At 35.4% G+C, this 21,128-nt stretch overlaps 1 protein-coding gene across 1 annotated transcript; it reads left to right on the top strand.

Annotated features, from left to right (window-relative positions):
* Positions 1 to 15,240: 15,240 nt before the first annotated feature.
* LOC133867385 (laccase-14-like) lies at positions 15,241 to 20,940 on the top strand. The gene is made up of 6 exons (XM_062304124.1): positions 15,241 to 15,452; positions 17,840 to 17,991; positions 18,068 to 18,312; positions 18,421 to 18,549; positions 19,476 to 20,432; positions 20,533 to 20,940. Exons 1-6 carry the CDS (start codon positions 15,354 to 15,356, stop codon positions 20,661 to 20,663), a joined length of 1,713 nt encoding a protein of 570 aa, XP_062160108.1. The 5' UTR covers positions 15,241 to 15,353; the 3' UTR covers positions 20,664 to 20,940.
* The last annotated feature ends 188 nt before the right edge of the window (positions 20,941 to 21,128 follow it).

The following is a 21,128-nucleotide window of genomic DNA, read 5'->3' as shown; positions in this document are numbered from 1 at the left end:
AAAGAAAACCTCCCAAACTGTCTCAACCCATCAAACCCAAACCGATCCAGAATCCACCAACCACCATCAAACCGTGCAAGCCAGTACATCATTTTTTTATAGGAAAATTTATGATCTAGCCTCCCAAACTGCCAGCCGTTTTGCAAGTAACCCTACAAACTGTCAACGCTTGGACTATGGCCCTCCAAACTATCAATACCTTTGAAAGTGGCCACTCCATTAAGTCTCCCCATCAATTTGGATGGAAAACCCACGATGTCTCGTGCACATGACATACCATGGCAAAAACACCCGAAAATGCCCTTATCTTTAAACGTGGAATTACTAGATTGCCCTTTGAAACAAAACACGCGAACTAAGTGGTAGAACTAAGACCACAATGGAGCGTATATTCAAAAATGACATTCGGGTAAATAAGATGGCATTTTAAACTTAAGAGCTGAGACCTAAAATCGGTGTGAATACCATTTTGCATCTCGAAGTTCCCTAGAAAGACCATTCGTGTTGTGTTGCTCATGAAAAATTAAATGGCTTATAATATAAACAAGTGCGTGCAACAAAATATCAAACTGCGGAATTAAAGGAGACAGATATTTTGTTGACGAAGTGGAAACTCAGTTAAGAGAAAAATCACTCTGGGGCAACCAAACCCAGGATATCCACTATTCAAAAGACAAGACTAGTTACAAAGCAGTAGCACTCACATAACCTTATGCAGTGGTCGTACCTTGAACTCTGACATGTAACCCAATACGAACACTTCCCAACCAAGTCTTCTACTTGAAGGGGTCTTCAATGGAATCATTTACCCTAGGGCCAACCCCTAAGATAGACTTCAATTTAGCGCAACAACAGCACACAACAACAATAGCTTGAGAGAGACTAATTTAGCACAATAACTCTAAAATATAACTCTCTAAGAACTATGAAATTTAATATCGAATTCTTGCAGTTCTCAAGCCTAGGGACCTCTATTTATAGGCTGCAAGTTCAAATGAGCGTCTGGCTTGAAATACCTAGGCACCATCTAGACGGTAGATATAAGGCATCCAGACGGACAACTATGCGATCGGCTTTTCAAATTTTGCAATTCTTTCCTAAATTGAGCCGCGTCCGGACGGTGTTGCTCTGTCATCCGGACGGTTGCACTTTAGTTGCATGTAATTTCCATATCAAGGTTTGGCGCGTCCGGACCACGACATCTATCGTTCGGACGGTGAATTAGATGCACGCAATTTTCATATATGAAGCTCGCATGTCCGGACGATGAAGACTGTCATCCAGACGTCTGAATTTTGAATGCGCGACTTGCCTTATGGATGAGTGCATCTGGACGGGAATCCACATCGTCCGGACGGTTGCAGTTGTCTTCCCATATCTGTTTTTTGGAAAGAAATTCTATAGCTGATCAAACACTAAGCGGCATCTGAACGTGCTGCTGAAACGATCGGACGGATGAAAGCTAGAACAGTTCGAAGCTTCTCAACACAGAGGAAGGTCCGGACGGAAAGTTCTCATCGTCCGGACGGATGATGCTTTGGACAGTTGGGCGTCCGGACGGTATATCACGTTTTCCGAATGGCTGCAAGGGATCCGATTTCACTGACTTTGTAGACTGCACAGAATCTTCTAGAAGAACTCTAAATAGCTTAATCCTTGTTTAAATGCATCATTACATAGAAGTGATTTTGTCCAACAGAATCCAATCAACACAAAAACTAACAAACTCCCCATTTGGCCATTCTGGGACAAAAATCACTTGACCGGGTTAAAAATACATTTCCGGTCCAAAACTAACATATACTCCCCCCTTTTGTCTCAAAGGGACAAAGGGTAAACAGAGTATAGAAAGACCACAATAATAAAATACTTCCCCTTGATGTCTTAACAGGACTTGGGTAAACAGAGTATATAAAATCCACAGACAAAAAAAGTTCTAAAATCCTAAACAATAGGAAAATAGAGAAGAGTCTGCAAGTGGCCCAAAAGAGAGGAACAAAAATTCTCCAAGTACCAAATCCTGCTGATCCACTGAAATCAAGTAATAGAGAGAAATCTGTATATATAAAGAGCTGAATTTGTACTACTTCGGCTCGATCCTATGATCATATCACAATCGATTGGACTAGTATTTAGGATCAATCGCACGTTAGATTGAACATTCACTGTGTCAAGTTTAATTGATCGAACATTCGTATCATAATAGATTGGACCAATGCACTGGGATGAATTAGATATTCTATCAAACCTTCAATTGTTTCAAGTTTGATCAATCATTTGATCGTATCACAATCGATTAGACTAATGCACAAGGATTGATCGAAGTAATTCACTAAGATTGATTGGATGATTCTATAGACCCTATGATCCTATCATGATCGATCGGACTTGTACTTAGGATCAATCACACGTTAGATCGAACTTTCATTGTATTAGGCTTGATTGATCAATCTCTATCACAATTGATCAGACTAATGCACTAGGATTGATTGGATGTTCGATTAATCAAAGTAATACACTTGGATCGATCAGATTTTCTATCGACCCCATGATCCTATCATGATCGATCGAACTGGTACTTATATTGTAGTTACTTAGTTATATAGAAGATATTAGACTTAGTACTTGCTCACATTATATATATATATATATATACACACACACACACAGTTTAAGAACTCTATTTATATATAATAACATATTGTTAATTTGTTACTTATAAACTATAGTTTTGTTACATATTATATATTTATGTTATTAATAAATGTATTGAGATTGTTCACAAACTCGATTACAACCCAAAATACAATTTATACAGTCCTATATATATAATGGGTTTATATATATATATATATTAATTAGTGCTATATATAGTATATAGGGTTAGAGTTATTATAAATGGAGTCGTTTTTAATATTTGAAACGGCAACAATTGGAGCAATTTTTGTTAAAGCGGCTCAAATTAAAGGTGTTTTTAACAAAACTGTTCCAATCAGAGCCATTTTTAAAACGGCTCCATTTTGAGCCATTTTAAATAAAACGATTGCAATTGGAGCTAATTAGAGCCCTTTTAACAAAACGGCTCCATTTTGAGCCGTTTTTCCTATTTGAACCTTTTTGTTAAAACGGCTCTAATTCAAACCGTTTTTGTTACAACAACTCTAAAAATGGCTCAAAAAACCCCCTTTTTTTTTTGTAGTGTTAGGATTTCTTGAGTGTGTTTAGGATTTTTTTTTTGTTTTTGTTTTTTTTTATATATATATATATATATATATATATATATATATATATATATATATATATATATATATATATATATATATTAGGTTTAATATTTTTTATTAAATTACTGTTTAAGGGCATTTTTGTCTTTAAACAGAATTTAACGTCTAAAAATTGCATATTCCGTATAATTTAATGAGATTCCCTAATGGAAGGGGGTAACGGTATGAAAATTGTAGTTTCATGCTCTCTTTTGGTGGATGTGTCAGTTCGTGGTGGCATATTGACAATGATCGGTAGTTGATGGAGAAAAAGGTAATTACCCTTTAAAAAATATGTCATGAGCCCTAACACTTTACAAATGTTGATTTACAACTGCATCGATATCCATTGTTTTACTATAAAATAAATTTTTTTCCCAACTAGAATATATGTGGATGTGGCATCGTATTGCCATGGAACAAAAGGGAAGAAGAATCTGGGGTACATGCACACTAATATATCGGCTTGACCTTATCGCGAGGTTCATTTTAATGTTATTTGTCTTGGATCAAATGGCTAGAAGTGACCAACGAAACCATCGACGGATGGTGGTCATACCCTGTGCCACAACTAGTTTTGTGCATGCCTGGGATGTTGACCCGGTCGAGCGACTACAGGGTCGCTGGCTATTGTACTTTACCGGGCCCTTGATTTTCTGTCTTAAAAATACAACATGTTTTTCTAGAATTATGCCTCGAATTGCATTCTAAATATTAATGTATTGTTTTCCATATTGGCATACTTATTGTAATAATGAAAATAAAGCATGATTTTTTCAAAACCTCGTGATATTTTTTAAAAATATACATTATTTATACTTATTTCCAACTAAATAGGGCTCACTACATGAGCTAAGTTTCATTAGAGGTTTACTTATTAAGTTGTGAACTTACACAGTTAATTTTAGACTTGTAAAACATTATTGTTTTATAAATTAGCAAGTGCTATTGCGAAGGTGCAAATTAGGGTTCCTTTGCAAGGATTGAGTCGTGGAGCGAGGCCTCGTAGAGGTAGCATTTGGTGGATCTTTTGTGTATTGTTGTACTCTTGTGACCATGGCTGTTGTTTTAGATGGTTGTGTTTTTTTTTTTTTTTTTTTTTTTAAAGGCTCTAGTTTGTTTTTTGAGTAATTAAGAGTTAGATGGTGTATCTTCTGTGTATTGTTGTACTCTTGTGTATTGTTGGCTCTAGTTTATAGTTCACCTCAATATTTTCACTTTTTGTTGCATTTTATTCTGATAATGGTTGTTATAGGTAGCATTTCCAATTAATTAAATTGGGGGCGCTGGTATACATGCAAGAGGACCTCATCAATAGAGTATCGGCGATTGAGAGGATGCTGAAGACTAACACGAAGTACCTTAGCCTCGGGGAAGGAGATATGCAACCCAGGATGACGAACAAGGAGGGAGAGAAAATCATCTCGATAAGAAGCCAAATAATTAGAGCAATGATTGGAGCTCGACATCCTAATGCCAATAAGAAGCTTTAGGAGATGCACGACGTCCAGCGTACCAAAGATGTGGAAGGATACACCTTGGGAAATGTTTGCACGAACAAGCAGCTTGCTATAGATGCAAAAGACCAGGCCACATTGTCAGAGATTGCAAAATTTGACGGACAAGGGAACATCGCACCAGCTCAAGTTTGCACTTTAAATTTGACGAATGCTAATGCCTCCAGCAAGAGGGACACTAGTAGACTTTCGACTGATCTGAGGAGTTTTGTTTGAGTAGATGGAAGTGCTACTGTGGTTGTCATCATTTTCTACTAAAGACTACGATCTAGGGTTAGAATTGTATGTAGCAACCTTGGAAAGAGAATGATTTGGTGCAAGTCAGTTGAAGGAAGATACCCACCTGAGTATAGAAAACACTATGCCATAGATACCGAATAGTTGAGCTTTCAAGAATTTCCTTTGAAGAGCTCATTTTGTTCATTCAAGTAAAGAAGTCGAACTCCTCATTGACCCCTCGTTAGAAGTGGTGCATATCTTGCAAACATCGCATCAGAGTGGCGCAACGGAAGCGTGACAAGCTGATAGCTCACAAATTATCATGTTTGACATTTACCTAACTAGGCTGAAGCACCAAGAGTCGTTAGTGGTGTAAGATTTTGTGTCTTCCAATTCCAAGACATATCATACCCTGAGACAAAAAAGGTTATCTGAATCACACGCTTTGATTGACTCTTTGAAATCTGAGAATACAATGCTATTTGACATTATTGATACACTGGAGAATAAATTAAAAGAATCTGAAGATCTCTTGAAAAAATTCTCTAGTGATAATTTAAAGAGCATGTTTTGTATTCATTCAGATATTTCCAACAAGCCTGATTTAATTGTTGATGATTTGAGTTTTTCTACTTCACACGCTTCTGATTCTGAATTTGATTTTATTGTTATTAAGCCTGTGATAGTAGACATTGCTTGTTTGGATATTTTTGAAAATTCTTGCTTAACTAATCATGTGATGCCCAAATCCAAGAAATCAGGAATACAATGTAAGTTTATTCCTAAGTGTCATAATTGTGGAAAGATTGGTCATATTAGGCCAAATTGTTATTTGTTGAAATCCCACAAGCCTTGGATTAAGCAGGATACTTCGAGGAAAAGTGAAGTTGAAGATTCTTCATCATCAAAATATGTCCCTCCGCATAGAATACATATAAAAAGTAAATGCAATATTGTTTGTTAGAATGCTAACCATATTTTTGCAGAGAAAGTCAAGCAGCATTCCAACAAAAGAAGCCTGCCCACCCGCCATCACTGCAGCATCATTAGTCACATCCGAACCAAATGTCCACATTTACAGGCTCAGAAGTCGAAGGTTCAGAAGGAGCTGCCAGCAAGAACTACATCAAACACTCTACCTCCGACGGCATATCAGGCTCCACGGCATCAACAACAATTTGTTCCTGCCAATCAAAGTGGCAAATCAATGAAGAACAAATCAAGGTGCTACAGGAAAAAGCCGCAAAAGCCCATTAGCTACCATCACTATGAAGGGTTTTTGAGTCTGATGCAAGGTATGCTAAGGAGTATGGCCAACATGGACATGACCCGCAAACCATCTCCACGGGTCAAGCAAGTATAGGTCAAGAATGATGAGACCATTCACCCCTTGAGGGAGAGTGGACTTTCATAGTAGAGGTGCAGTCTCACCATGCCTAGGATTTTGGTTCCTAAATCATAGTGCATGTCAGGTATGTTTGCATTGCATTGTTTGTCATGTCATATCTTATTCATGTCTTGCATTCTGTTTGAGGAACCATTTATTCTATCCCCATATTTTCTCTTGTTATCTTGATAAACATCTGCAGATATTGTTTTTTTTTTTTTGGATGAAAGTTAAAGCACGTCGGGCGGCTACGTTTCTGTCTTGATATTTCTAAACCTCTCTCCCTGAGGACAGGTTTGATTTTACCTTACATGCTGAGACTATATGTTATTTCCTTTTCCATAAGCATGTCCTTGTTGTTTTTCTGTTTTATTGTTTCAACATAAAAAATAAAATAAAAAATTGGGGAAGAAGATGCAGAATTTTATTTTTTCTTTTGATAGCTTTTTAGATATTGTATGTGTTTTTGCCTGATATCTCAGTTCATTTTGCATTAATTAAATATGCTTATATATAATTGAAAGTTTATGTCTGATATTTGCTAAGTTTTTCTGTTGCATCTTAATGATAGATAGTTACTTTCCTCATGCGATGAAAATGTGCACTATCCAAGACTTCCCTAAGGTACATCATTTTCCTCTCTGACTTCTTGCTTCTGAAAATTCTAATGAGAGAGATGTTTTTGATAAGATGGTCAAATTGAATAATATGCTAGTTGGACCTAAAGCCTAAAAATTCTAGCATTCTCTATAGGTTGCAGCACCAAAAGAAACAAGTAGTTATTCTTGTGAATTCTGTGCTTATATTCACAGCTTCTATGCTGAATTAGCTTTATATCTTGTCCTACATGATGCAAGTAAAATTTTACCTTGTCCTTCATGGTACAAGTAAAAACAATTAGATGCTGCATCTTAGGGGAAGTGTATCAAATGAGGATGGCTAGGCCCTAGTAAAATAAGGTTTGACTTTTGACTGTTCTACTCTTGATGTTCTCTCTTGTTTAGAAAATCCGGTTGCTTTAAGCGAACTTCATACCTTATTGAGAAAGCTTTCACATACACACACACACACACACACATGTATTGCATGAGTTGAGTAATCCATTTACAATTTCTATCTGCAGGGAAATTTGTGCTTATTGAATACTTAACTCTCATTTATATTTTTGCATATTTTTGCAATGCTATTTAACTACTTTATCAGTTGATTATATATGCGTGTTCTGAAGCTAACTTTAGGAAAAAAAATATTTTTCTGCAAATTTTTCTCCAATTTCAATTTTCAGTGTGAAGCGTCCGGACAAGCCTATTCTTATGTCCGAACGAGAGTAGTCTTACCGTACGCTGTCCTAGCAGTAGCCGTTCGGATGGGATCTCTATAGGTTTAAGACTTGCATTTCTTTCTCTGCCATACACACATCTCTGATTTTTCATTGATTTATCATGACATGTTGTGTAATTCTGGCGGATTTCTCCCCAGATTTTGGCATTCTCTGCACATCTCTTCTCATTCCATGGTATTTGTTGTGCCTTGCTTTGTTCTTTTAAAAGTTTTTGTGCTTTTTAAGAATATTGGAAATTGGAATATTGTCTTGAAATATTGTGCATGAAAATCCTTTTCTGTCTGTATGTTGGGTTGATATTGATATATCCGGATCATTTGGATTGCGATATTTGTTTTTGTAATTCTTGGGCATCTAATTTACAGCTGTTATAATACTACATTCTTTATGGAACTAACAGGAACTAATATTTTTTGTGGTGTGACTTTTGGAGATATTTTTATTTAACTTTGTTTCAGGAATATGTCTTCCAACGGCTCCTAGCACGGTGTTTGACAGATGGATCCTTTAAAAAATTAATTTTGTTTGAGGTCATATGTTCAATTTTTTCCAAAAGTCTTAGGATTTAAGATGAGCTTTTGCCCCAGCTCATGCATAGCCTTCCGTACCATCTTCCTCATATTTGCATCAATTAGAGGTTCAGTGGTAAATCTTCTCATTTATCTTGCAGACCAATTGCTTAAAGGATGTCAATCTGCAGATAACTAGTTTCAGGCTTTGCCAAATCAAACGACTAAAGTTTTTCTTTCAGTCTATAGTTCCCGGCTTCCGGAGCTAGAAGCCGAAGTAGCACAAATTCAGCTTTTTGTATGGATTTCTCTCCGTTACTTGCTTTCAGTGCATCAACAGGATTTGGTACTTGGAGGATTTTGGTTCCTCTCCTTTGGGCTACTTGCAGATTCTTCTCTATTTTCCTTTTGTTTTGGATTTTAGAACATTTTTGTCTTTTGTTTACCAAAATATATTAATAATAAAATTAACCACTCGCAATAGAACGAATCCTTGTAGGATAAGGCTATAGAGAGGGTGCGAACCTCAAGGACTGCAGAGGTATTATTATCAAGCTTATCAAGATTAAAAATAACTTAATTAAAAAAAGATATTTGATTTTTGTTTTCTTAAAATAAATACATAAAAGTAAAAGACATAAATTTAAAGATAATAGGGATGAGATAAAGAATAGGGGATTGATTTCACCACTCACCGCATAACAATGGTCAATCGTAAATTAATAAGAAAAATTCATACTATGCATGATATAGGGCTCGTCTCACTCGAGTAGTCAAGAAATTACCTCTAAAGAATAAGTATAATCCATCTTCGGTTGGCACAGACCGTCCACCTAACCACTAAGATGCGGTACAACCCGTCTTCCCTAGGCATGGACTAGCTAAGTCTTTAATAGGATATACACACAATCAATGGAATAGTATAACCCATCTTCGGTTGGCACGGACTGTCTACCTAAATTATACTAAACTAGGGTGTAGTACAATCCGTCTTTCCTAGGCATGGTCTATCTAATCCTCTTGATCATATATAAATTAAAACCGTTGTATAACAATCATTCACATAATCACATAAAATATGAAGGATTGAGTTTAATCAATATAAAAGACTTTCTAAGATAAGATAAGAAATTCATAATGATTGAATATAAACATTAAAATCAATTCTCACAGTTATACAACCATCATGCATAGAGAAAATTCCAAACTAAAATACAATTAAATCATTGTTACTTGGAAAGGGCTACATCAACACCCTATTAGGAATTTAACCGCTCATCGTGGTGCTGGGATGGCCTCCTGCCATGGTATTCTCCTCTTCAACTTGTTAGGCCTCCGAGAAGAATTTTGTCTAAAGCTAAGAACAAGCCCAAGCACCAAGCACCAAGCACACATTCTCTTGAAGCTTAGGGGTCTATTTATATGGAGCACACAAGTCCTAGAAGCCCTTGGAATTCCAGAAAAATCGTCTCTTTAGTCTTCTTGTCCAAGTAGGAGATTGAAACTTCAATCCAAGTAGGAAAAGGATTCCAAATTTGGCAAGAATTGCGGTCTTTTATTGCGAGGCAATTTTAGCATAGTAAACATTCGAATTAGAGAAAAACTATTTCTGACATATTTGTTGAATATTTTATTATCTTTCCAACGCCACCAATTTCATTGCAATCTGATATCTGACGCAAAATTTATGATCCAAACACTGAGACATATGCAAAATCCAAATTTGAATCCAATCCGATTTTGACTCTTGTTGGAGAAATTCCGATTTAATCCTTCATTTGATTTGATTAAACTTAACCACATCATATAGGTATTCTATTATGATTGGTTAAGCTTAAACATATCTTCTAGGTCTTCTCAAAGTATGCTTTAAGCCCAAAATTAACGGAATTAATTGTATCTTTATTTAAAACCTGAAAACATTAAAATAACACAAAATCAAACAAATAAAAATGTTAAGGAATTAACATATATAAGTTAAGGGGCTTGAATGTGCAATATTTGACGCTTATCACACACCCAAACTTACATATTGCTAGTCCCTTAGCAATACAAAACAGAAATAAATTTTAAAAACAAGAAGATAAATCCTTCTTTCGTGGGATGTACGATTGCATTTAGCGTATGCAACAAGCCTTTTAAACCCCTAGGACTCCCTAGTGGACGAGTGAAGTCTCGTGAGGGTTTGCTACGAATGATACCCACAAACATTGTTCCTACCATGTTATCCCCAAGAATGCAGCATCATAAAAATAATGGTTCTCATTCATTAGCAAGCTTAACAAAATAAACTTCATCTTCACAATTTTAGGGAACTAAAAATTAAGCTACTAACATGGCATTATGAGATATCACAAAATTCAACTAGTGTAAAGTGAACTTAACACATAGTCATGAGGTTTCAAAATTAATCTCAATCATGAATGGTTCAATACTCAAAATTCGCTGGACTCCCCATTAGATAAAACAACCAAGGCATATATATATATTTATTATTATTATTTTTATATATATGCAAGTTGTGCAATGCTTAGCTCCCTTAAGCTTTCTAATTGACCCATGTAACGAGTATTAGGTCAATGACTCCCAAACCAGATGGTTTTAAGGCATTAGATGTAAAACACCATAAAGACTTACTAACTCAAGTCAAAAAGGCTACGGAGCTAAACTTAGCCATTTTATCAATCAAAACAAACTTCCACCTTTTGACGCGAATACTCAATGCTTAATGAGGCAAGTAATATCTCATGCTGCCAAAGAAAATAACAAAACTTCTTAATTCCTTAGTCAAGTGATCATGTGTTCATCATGTTAAGCTCACCAATGAAATACGAATCAGAATTCAAAATCAACAGCATGCTCAAGAATAACATAGCAAAATATTGGACAGTGTTTCGTTCTTCCATACCCCCAAACTTGAATCACACATTGTCCCCAATGTGTGTATAAAAATAAACATAACAATAAGAGGATAGGAATACCTGAATGAGCAAATGCGGGGCATATCATACCCCCAAATTTGATTACAAAAACACATGTCCTGAAAAAGATAGTGATACTCCAACCAAATACTAGTAAAGTGCAACACATTGTTGTAAAAATATAAACTAAAAATGAAGCAACAATGGAGAAGATAAACCTGGACGGAGATCATGTACCCTGACCTGACAGAGGACTCGAGCGTACAGGGCCTCTGCTCGAACCAATGAAGCTGACTCATTTAGTCAAAATATGTGGGATCCGTCAAGCCAACGAAATCCACATCCTTGATGCGCTCAGTGCTCTTTGACCCTTAAGTTTAAATTTGAAGCACCAATCTTTTCTTCTCTTAGACCAAAGAGAATAAATTTTACCTACAGAAAGGTAATTCTAAATGTCCGCATATCGAGGTAGATTCTTTTGAGTATTCTCAAACAGTTTCTCATCCGGAAGGGAATCATAAACTGGAATAGAATGAGAAGAATACACATGGAAGTTTTCTAACTTGATGGTCTCTTTTTGCTCTTCTAATATCCCTAACAAACTATTCTCCTGACCTCTTGGTAAATCACAAGCAATAGGGGCTCGGGGTTCATATGGCGTATCGAGAATAAGAGTGGATGATATATGAGCCTCAGTGCTCACTTCCTCGCCTTTTGCCCGATGTAGAGCTTGTGGGGCCTCAATCTACTCCTCCTTCTTCTCTTCCCCTTGAATCTCAACCACTTCTCCATTATTCATTGTGGTGATGGTTTGCTCATGATAAGAAGTACTCTCATCCATCACATAGTATCTATCAAGATTAGCCTCTGATTGTCTTTGAAACTCTTCTTCTTCTATTTGCTTTGCCATCTGCTTCATCTGAAGCTCTAACTTGGCAATGGCTTGGGAGTGAGAGTTCAATGTCTGACCCCGAGATTTCAAATTTTGATTGATCTCACCCATAAGTTTCAACATCTGAACTTGAACGTCAGAATTTGACTGAGTAGATGGTGTAGCCTGAGACTGCTGTTGTGGAGACCAGTCAATGGGAGATGGCTCCTCTTCGTCAGATCTATCTTAGCAATGGATTCAGAGCGAGAGTTCCATGTCTGACTGATAGAGGTCACTATCTAATCCATCTTGTTCATAAATTTCAACAACTGATCTCGAAAATCCGAATCAAACTGAGGCGGTGGTGTGGCCTGAGAAGAAGGTTGCCAGTTATCCTCAAAGTTAGCACAATATGGAGATGATTGCCATTGCTGGTGGGGAGGATGTAAGTTAGATGGTGGATAGGCCGCTTGATCATTGAACTGCGGATATGTCTGATGGTACAGTTCAAGAAATTGTGGAGCATAACTTTCAGGAGCTTGAGCTTGCCATGGGATATCAGATTGGTTACTCCATGCCGGGTCATAGGAATCACAGTAAGGCTCATTCCTCGGTCTAGAGAACTGTGTGTTCATATGCTCATAAGAATAATTAGAAAATTGTCCTGCAGTAGGACAATCTTTAACATGATGATAAGGTATAGCAATATGAACATGGTTCATGGGGTGTTGGAATGCCTCCCCACATGAACTAAATTGAGAAAAATAAAAACAAAATAACAAAAGAAAATAAAAACAGAATTGAAAGCAATAAAATAAAATAATAATAATAAAAAAGAAACCAAAATTAAAATAAAATAAAATAAAAACAAAAAAGAATCATGTTAAATTCAATCTTTAAAACATAATAACGCTACCGTTAAGCAGTCTCCGGCAACGGCGCCAAAAATTGATGTGGTCTTTTGTTTACCAAAATATATCAATAATAAAATTAACCACTCGCAATAGAACGAATCCTTGTAGGATAAGGCTATAGAGAGGGTGTCGAACCTCAAGGACTGCAGGGGTATTATTATCAAGCTTATCAAGATTAAAAATAACTTAATTAAAAAAAGATATTTGATTTTTGTTTTCTTAAAATAAATACATAAAAGTAAAAGACATAAATTTAAAGATAGTAGGGATGAGATAAAGAATAGGGGATTGATTTCACCACTCACCGCATAACAATGGTCAATCGTAAATTAATAAGGAAAATTCATACTATGCATGATATAGGGCTCATCTCACTTGAGTAGTCAAGAAATTACCTCTAAAGAATAAGTATAATCCATCTTCGGTTGGCACGGACCGTCCACCTAACCACTAAGATGCGGTACCAAAAAGCAGTAGTTCTCAACATTTTTTGCAATATCAAATAGGGCTTTGATGGTGGGGAAGCCATGAGAGAGGCCAGGCCAGAGAGAGTTGGGCTCTAAAGTTGCAATCCTTTATTGTATGGCACAAATTAATGACCTAGTTTATGCTAGGGTTTTATAGAAGTTATTATATTTTAATATTAGATTTATCATTTGATTGAATATTACTTATCTCATCAATTTGCAAGTCTATGTAAAGACGGCTTAATGTTAATAAAAATCAGGAGAATTTTATTTCCAAAAGTAAGTTTGGAAAAGGCCTATGTTATCTCTGATAACTTATCCAAATTATCCCGTTACGACAACTCGTAACAAAGGTATCATAGCTGGCCTGGTTGCTCATCACTCATGCATGATGGCATATATAGGCCGGTCCAAATATGACAGACTTCCTAACTGATTATTTGGGTCAAAGAAGCTACAAATGTCCATTCAATGGCGAGCCAAGGAGCCAATGGAGAATAAATTCAAAGAAATGGTCAACGCATTCAACAAATTGTTTATTATACCCCTATAAGATATGTAAAAATACAAATATGCTAGTAGATTAAAAATAAAATCATGCTGGACGCGGGTCTCCTCTTTTTTTCTTTTTAAAAAAAAAAATTAAAAAAAAAAAAAAAAAAAAAAAAAAACCTCTAACCAAGGGCCGGGTTAATTAAGTACTGAAAAGGTTTGGTACGTAGTTTGTGGATCGAATGACTTCTTTGACACGTACACTTTTGCACGCCATAGGTTTAGGCCGCGTTGATTGGGATTTTTCATATTATATATAACTGAAGTACTCTAAAGCCATTAATTAGTTTTGTCCTCTACGAGACTACAACCGTTGGGGGGCGCGCGAGGCCAATAGTTTTCGGGATACCAAATTATATGTCAACAAGTTTGACTTAAAACGGCGCCCTTTTCGCGACCAAATAATTCATCAGACAAATCCTAATTGTGCACCACTCTGACCTCCTGAACCTTAATTTGGTCCAAATTCGTTACCTTTGCAGTCATACATATACAGCTAGGTTGTCAAATTGTCGTACGTAAGAAGAGATCAGATTCTCTAAGCAACATTGTATATAACAACGCGCTATGATATTTTTCAAACTTTGTCCGAATCAGATTGCCATATTGTGTTTGTTGTATATCCATAATGCATGAGAACATTCCTCAAATTAATGGTGACCAAATAATTTTTATGTTTGACTGAAAACATTTCTAATCAAAGTACTTTTTTTGTTTTTATTTTTGTTTTTTGTTTTTGTTTCACGCTGAATTAACTTTATTTAAGAGAAATTAATACTAGAAATTACTTTTGTATTATTCATTTATTTCACAATGTTGGCGTGATAGTTCCAACCAAATATTGATTTTTTTTTTTAACAAGTGCTGATCTAAGGGTCGGTTGGATCTGCCATATTCGTCAACATTGTATATGAAATAGTTGTAGGATAAAAATATGATTTCTCTAGCTAGCCCACAAATAACTTATATAAATACTGTTTGAGACTACTACACCAGCAACATGAAATACTTGTGAGAAAAGAGATATTTTGAGTATAAAAAAAAAAAAAACAAAAGAAGAACTGGACAAGAAAGGGGCTGCTCTATATAAGAGATATTTTGAGTATAAAAAAAAAAAAAGCAAAAGAAGAACTCGACAAGAAAGGGGCTGCTCTCTATATATGTGTGTGTATCTTTGGTATAAGGAGAATTCAAGTAGAAATTCTCGTTTGTAACTGAATTAACGTTGAAACCAGAGGCATGGAAGCTCTTATACGGCTTTGCCAATATCTGTCTAATTTTGTCAAGCTCTCTTCCTACGTGCCTCTATAAATACATCACCACGCACATCCTCCTTGGAGCATCATAGAGAAAAGTAGTGAAAGGATTAGAATTTGATCGATCGGTAAAGAATGTCCCTAATCATGAAAATTTCGGTGCTGCAAATTTTGGCGCTTTGTATCCTGGATGGTGTCCTCCATTGCCAAGGTTGGGCTCGTCATACTTTTCTGGTAAGGACTTGGCTGTTCTGATCAGTACTACTACCAATATATCTGCATGCAGCATATATATAACCATTTTGAAATAAGAATTTATGTTGCATATTCATTTGTTGTCAACGCCATGTTAAGTCTTATATATGATCATCAGGGGCAACTCGAAGGTTGACTTTAAAAAACAGGCAATTTTAGTACATGCCTGCAATTGTTTTCCTCGAGTATAGCTGGCCTTGCTTGCCAAGGACAGGAACGGCACAGAGTAGTGCATAGGACTATTTTCATTATTTTCTTCACTTTTTTACATTTTTCAATAACAATCAATATCAAAATATTCTCAGTTTTTTTACTTTCTATATCACATCAATAATTTTTTTATTACTATTCAAATAAAAAAATTCACTATAATACTAAACTTTTTCACTTTTCCATACAAATTCTTTTCACTTTATATCATATAATCATTTGTTACTAATTTCAAAATTAACAACCCATTACTCTGTTATGTACATGTCTTTGACAAACAATCCCGTTGTCTCCTTTTTACTTTGTGTGCCAGTACGTGATGGACTTGATAGTTATGATTTTTTTTTTTGTCTTTTGTTCTTTAATTTGAAATTTATGTACCATTGGGGAAACCATTTCAATTTTTTTAAAACAATCAAGTTAAAATATTCTTACTTTATATATCACATTAATAACTTTTTATTAATGTTTAAACAAAAAAAATTATTAAAAAATATAACTTTTTCATTTTTCCTTACAAAAAAAAAAAATTAAACTTTTACTTTATATCACATCAATCACTTTTACTACTGTCATCCCCATAATTGTTAGTCTATGTAATTTTCCATAATTGTCCAGGTACGTCACAGCAGTCAAAATTATTTCATTAATATTCTTTCGTATATATATTTGATTGACAAAGAGATCAAGTTTTTAGACATCATTTTCCTAGAGTGTACTGTCCATCATTTTTTAAATTCACAATTAGATTTGTGAGATCTATTGTTAGTCAATATACAATTTGAAAATTTTTTGTACAGATATGTACATCAGAATGATTTTTATCAATTTTCATTGACAAATGGAACTGTATACAGTAGTACCTTTTTTCAATTATTTAAAAACTTAATTATGACTTTCTAATTAAGCTTCATCCACCAAATTAAACAATCATGTATTTTTTTTAAAAACTAGAATAGCATTAATTTCCTAAAAAATATATACTTTTTCTTTTATGAATGAATTTCTATTAACACCAAAAAATAAATAAATTGGCTCTAAGCCGAAAGGCATCTCTCAGTTTGTATGGCACTGAGCCGATGGAAAAAGTTGGTAGCCATTAGAGATAAGATCGATCTGCTTCTATTGCTTTAGCAGGAGAATAGTTGCAGAACTGCAAATGTCTGTATTTCAGCAAAAGCGTGAATCATAATGAGTGCTATGCATATATTTAGCAGTATAGTTCCAGCAGATTAACTTAGTTAATCACGTCTAAAAATAAAATCTATATTATCTCTGATCTCCTCTTTTATGTCAAAATAAACATTAAATCTCCGTCTCTAATAGATGGTGTTGGTACAGTTTCCGGTATGGTGTGAATTTGCATATTCTTCTGATGTTCTTCACGCTTCTCAATAATTCTGCAAAACAACAAAAAACTAAGGGACCCTTCCGGGGTACTCTCTTATGCCTAAATTAGCTTCTGTGAGAAAATAATACTCTGTGGATAAAAAATTGAGTCTTAGTTTATACTTAAGGTATGGACCTATTTATCGGGAAAGAGGTAGAGTCAAATCTGAACTAAGATTCTTGCTCCTTGTTGATCTAGAGCTGATGTCAGAGTTCTAATTTGACTTTAATCATTTATTAGACTTCTAATCTGATATCTTATTAGACTTCTGATCTGATCATTCTTCTTATTTGATTGGATCATGAGTCATATCACAATTCCACCAGAAATAGGATTACTGATCAAAGTATACTTAGAGTAATTAGAGTCCTATCCCAATTCTCTTGGGGATACGATCGCATACTGATCGGATTATGACTACTTACTTCAATTCGATAATTGATACCTGATTTCTCTGGAGTAGTTGTTAAATGTCTATCTCCTTCTTGGATCTGTTTGAGTGGAATTTATCCCCAACAGATGGTTGGTTAGATCATAAGATTTCTATGATAATATACTTGGATCGATGGTTTCTTTTAGTTTTTGGGTGAATAAAAACAAACCAACAGAACAAATAGACTGGGGCATAATTAATTAGGTGATTTCTTGTACTTGGCTGTTTTTGTTTGTTTTTAGGTTTTCTGTTTTCTGTGTCGTTGTTGATCTTTCATGGCTGGTTGCTACTGACTAAATCATTTCCTGCATCTATTGGTTTTCCTCATTGTAGGTGCAAGAGACTCCATACACAAGACTTTGTAGCACGAAAAACATCTTGACGGTAAATGGACAATTTCCTGGACCAACTCTACACGTTAACAAAGGAGATACTATCGTTGTTGAAGTTCATAACAAAGCCAATTATAACATCACCATCCACTGGTAATGACACCCGTCCGTGTGTGCGCACGAGCAAGAGATCTAGAACCAGAGTCTAACAATAATGATAATTTTGCAGGCATGGAGTGAAACAACCAAGATATCCATGGTCGGATGGTCCTGAATTTATTACACAATGTCCAATCCGACCAGGACAAAAGTTTCGCCAGAAGATAAAACTTTCCTCAGAAGAAGGAACTCTCTGGTGGCACGCGCACAGTGACTGGTCACGGGCCACTGTTTATGGCGCTATAGTCATCCATCCCAAGAACGGAACTAGTTATCCTTTTCCCAAGCCTCATGCGGAAGTACCCATCATATTAGGTAAACAAGCTTTCTCACTCAAAAATATACATGAGCACTAGCTACTGCGCGCATTGAAAAAAAAAACAAAGGTATCTGTAATGATCGACGAAATTGGTTGAAATACAGGAGAGTGGTGGAAGAAAGGTATAACGGAGTTATATAATGAATTTCGTGAAAGTGGGCAAGACCCCAGTGTGTCCGATGCATATACTATCAATGGTCAACCTGGAGATCTATATCCATGCTCAAATTCTGGTATCTACCCTAGCTTTCTCTTGTTAAATGATTCAAATCATTCTTCTAGCTCTAACATGCTTCTAATTTGGTAAATTAATATTACTGAAAATATATTTGAGCTACCTGAACAATATATTACCATATTTTTCATTTACGTCTCAAAACTTTAAAAAGTGATATTGTCCCCTTAATTCATATAATTAAGTAGCTACCTCCACGTTTCAAATTAGAGGCTTTTTGTATTTTTCTTCTCAAAATAACCTTAAATTTATTAAAAAAAATAACCATTTGGCAAAATTAAAATTATTAAAAAACTAAACAATAAAAAAGGGAAAAACTGAAAGATGTGAAAATGGACGGCCCTTTTACTATTAGCCCCGCCCCTTAAATTTTTTTTTTTTTCAAATAGTTATTTTTTTTTAACTTTATTTTTTAATAACTTCAACTGCATTTAGGGGTGAAAAATCCAAGAGTATCTAATTTGATAAGCGGTGTTAATTCACAGGTCAGATGTTAATTACTTTTTAAAGTGTTAAAATATTTTACTTGTTGGGCCTCATCTATTAAAAGGAAGTCTGACCCCACACGTGAGGGGGAGTGTTAAAGTATTGATTAAGTGATTAAATTTACCTCTTCCTATAAGCTTAAGCTTTTAAGATAAGTAGTAATCTAATATAAAGTTTAGATGCGTAAATTAAAATTTGGTGACAGTTGAGAGGTTTAAAGTATATATCTTCCCTTTCCTTTAACCTTACTCGATCTATATGCAAGACTAGCTCATATTCCCTTTCATTCCCAAAATGCATGTGACATGACTTTTAAAATCACTGTTAAATTTAAGATGAATTATTATTAAATTTTGATATGATTCATTTGAAAAATATGAATATTGTATATAGCATTACTACTATGCTTTTGACAACCCGTCTTCCTCCTGCATGTAGAAACTTTCAGATTCAGGGTGGACTATGGAAAGACATATCTACTCCGCATAATCAACGCTGCTCTTCAGGATATTCTCTTCTTTGGCATCGCCAAACATAAATTGACGGTCGTTGGAACAGACGCTAGCTACACCAAGCCACTGAAGACAGATTACATTGCAATATCACCTGGACAAACGATTGATGTCTTGTTAGAAGCAAACCAGCCGCTAGGTGATCATGACTATTACATGGCTGCTAAAGTTTATTCCAGCGCAAATGGGGTCGAATACGATAATACTACCGCCACTGCTCTTTTACACTACAACGTCGGAAACGACAATATTAATCCATCTTCAACACCCTACTTACCTAATCTTCCTTCCTACAATGACACAAATGCATCTGCTAACTTCACTGGAAGCCTTAGAAGTTTAGCTGATGATGATCATCCAGTTCATGTGCCTTTAAACATAAGCACACCACTCATATTTACCGCTTCTGTAAATATATTTGCATGTGCGAGTAATAGTACTTCATGTAATGGAACGCGGCTCGCTGCAAGCATGAACAACATAAGCTTTCAGTTGCCATCCACTGACATACTAAGTGCATATTATTACCATATTGGCGGCGTCTATGGGGACAAATTTCCAAGTGTACCACCTTTGAAATTTAATTTTACAGCAGATGTTCTCCCAGCGTATCTACTGACGCCAAAAACAGGGACAGAAGTGAAAGTAATTGAATATAACTCAACGGTGGAGCTTGTTTTGCAAGGAACAAACTTGGCTGCAGGGACTGATCATCCCATGCACATACATGGGTATAGTTTTTACGTGGTTGGTTGGGGATTTGGGAATTTTGACAAAGACAAGGACCCTTTGGGATATAATCTTGTTGATCCTCCTCTTCAGAATACTATTGCTGTCCCTAAGAACGGCTGGGCTGCCATACGATTCAAAGCAAACAACCCAGGTAATTAAATTGTACATTATTATTATTATTATTATTATTATTATTATTAGTATTATTATTATTGGCTGTTTCTAACTAATATACGTTTCTTTGACTGTAGGGGTGTGGTTCATGCACTGCCATTTAGAACGTCACCTGAGTTGGGGTATGGATATGACATTCATTGTTAAGAATGGGGATCACTCAGACGCGCAAATGCTGCCCCCACCACCAGACATGCCGCGATGTTGAATAAGAAGCGAATTAATTTGTGCCTTATTTTTTTTTTCTTTTTATTTTTGACATGTCCACACAAGAGGGGGAAGGTGCATGATTCAAACTAGTGACCTCCGCTTCATGAGGCGTGATCTCCAGCCGATTGAGCTACCCCTTGCGAACGTGCCCTATTTCGTTTTTATGCTTCATTATCGATCAGCTTGTATTTAGATGACTGGATGTTTATTTCTTTAGCATATTTTAAAAAATGAAAAAGTACACCACCTCCTTTAAACTATTATTTTATTGTCAACGGCCCTCCTCAAATTACTGATTGAATGTCTCTATGTAATTATCAAAAATTGCAATGTTCCTCATTGATAAAAAGAACAATACAAACAAAAACAAAAGGAAGTGGCACCCCATGAACTTTTTTTTTCTTTTTCTTTTTCTTTTTTTTTTAAATATATATTTCTATTTCTATTTTTTTTTCGATTTTAT

This window comes from Alnus glutinosa, chromosome 4 (assembly GCF_958979055.1).
Source record: "Alnus glutinosa chromosome 4, dhAlnGlut1.1, whole genome shotgun sequence".
Lineage (NCBI taxonomy): Eukaryota > Viridiplantae > Streptophyta > Magnoliopsida > Fagales > Betulaceae > Alnus > Alnus glutinosa.
This window is presented reverse-complemented; position numbering and strand designations above follow the sequence as displayed.

What these genes read in the sequence shown, in the direction of transcription:
- LOC133867385 (XM_062304124.1), top strand. Translation starts at nt 15,354, where the DNA reads ATGTCCCTAATCATGAAAATTTCGGTGCTGCAAATTTTGGCGCTTTGT. An exon ending in GGGCTCGTCATACTTTTCTG is followed by an intron (nt 15,453 to 17,839) that starts GTAAGGACTTGG and finishes TCCTCATTGTAG; the next exon opens with GTGCAAGAGACTCCATACAC. An exon ending in GGAAGTACCCATCATATTAG is followed by an intron (nt 18,313 to 18,420) that starts GTAAACAAGCTT and finishes GTTGAAATACAG; the next exon opens with GAGAGTGGTGGAAGAAAGGT.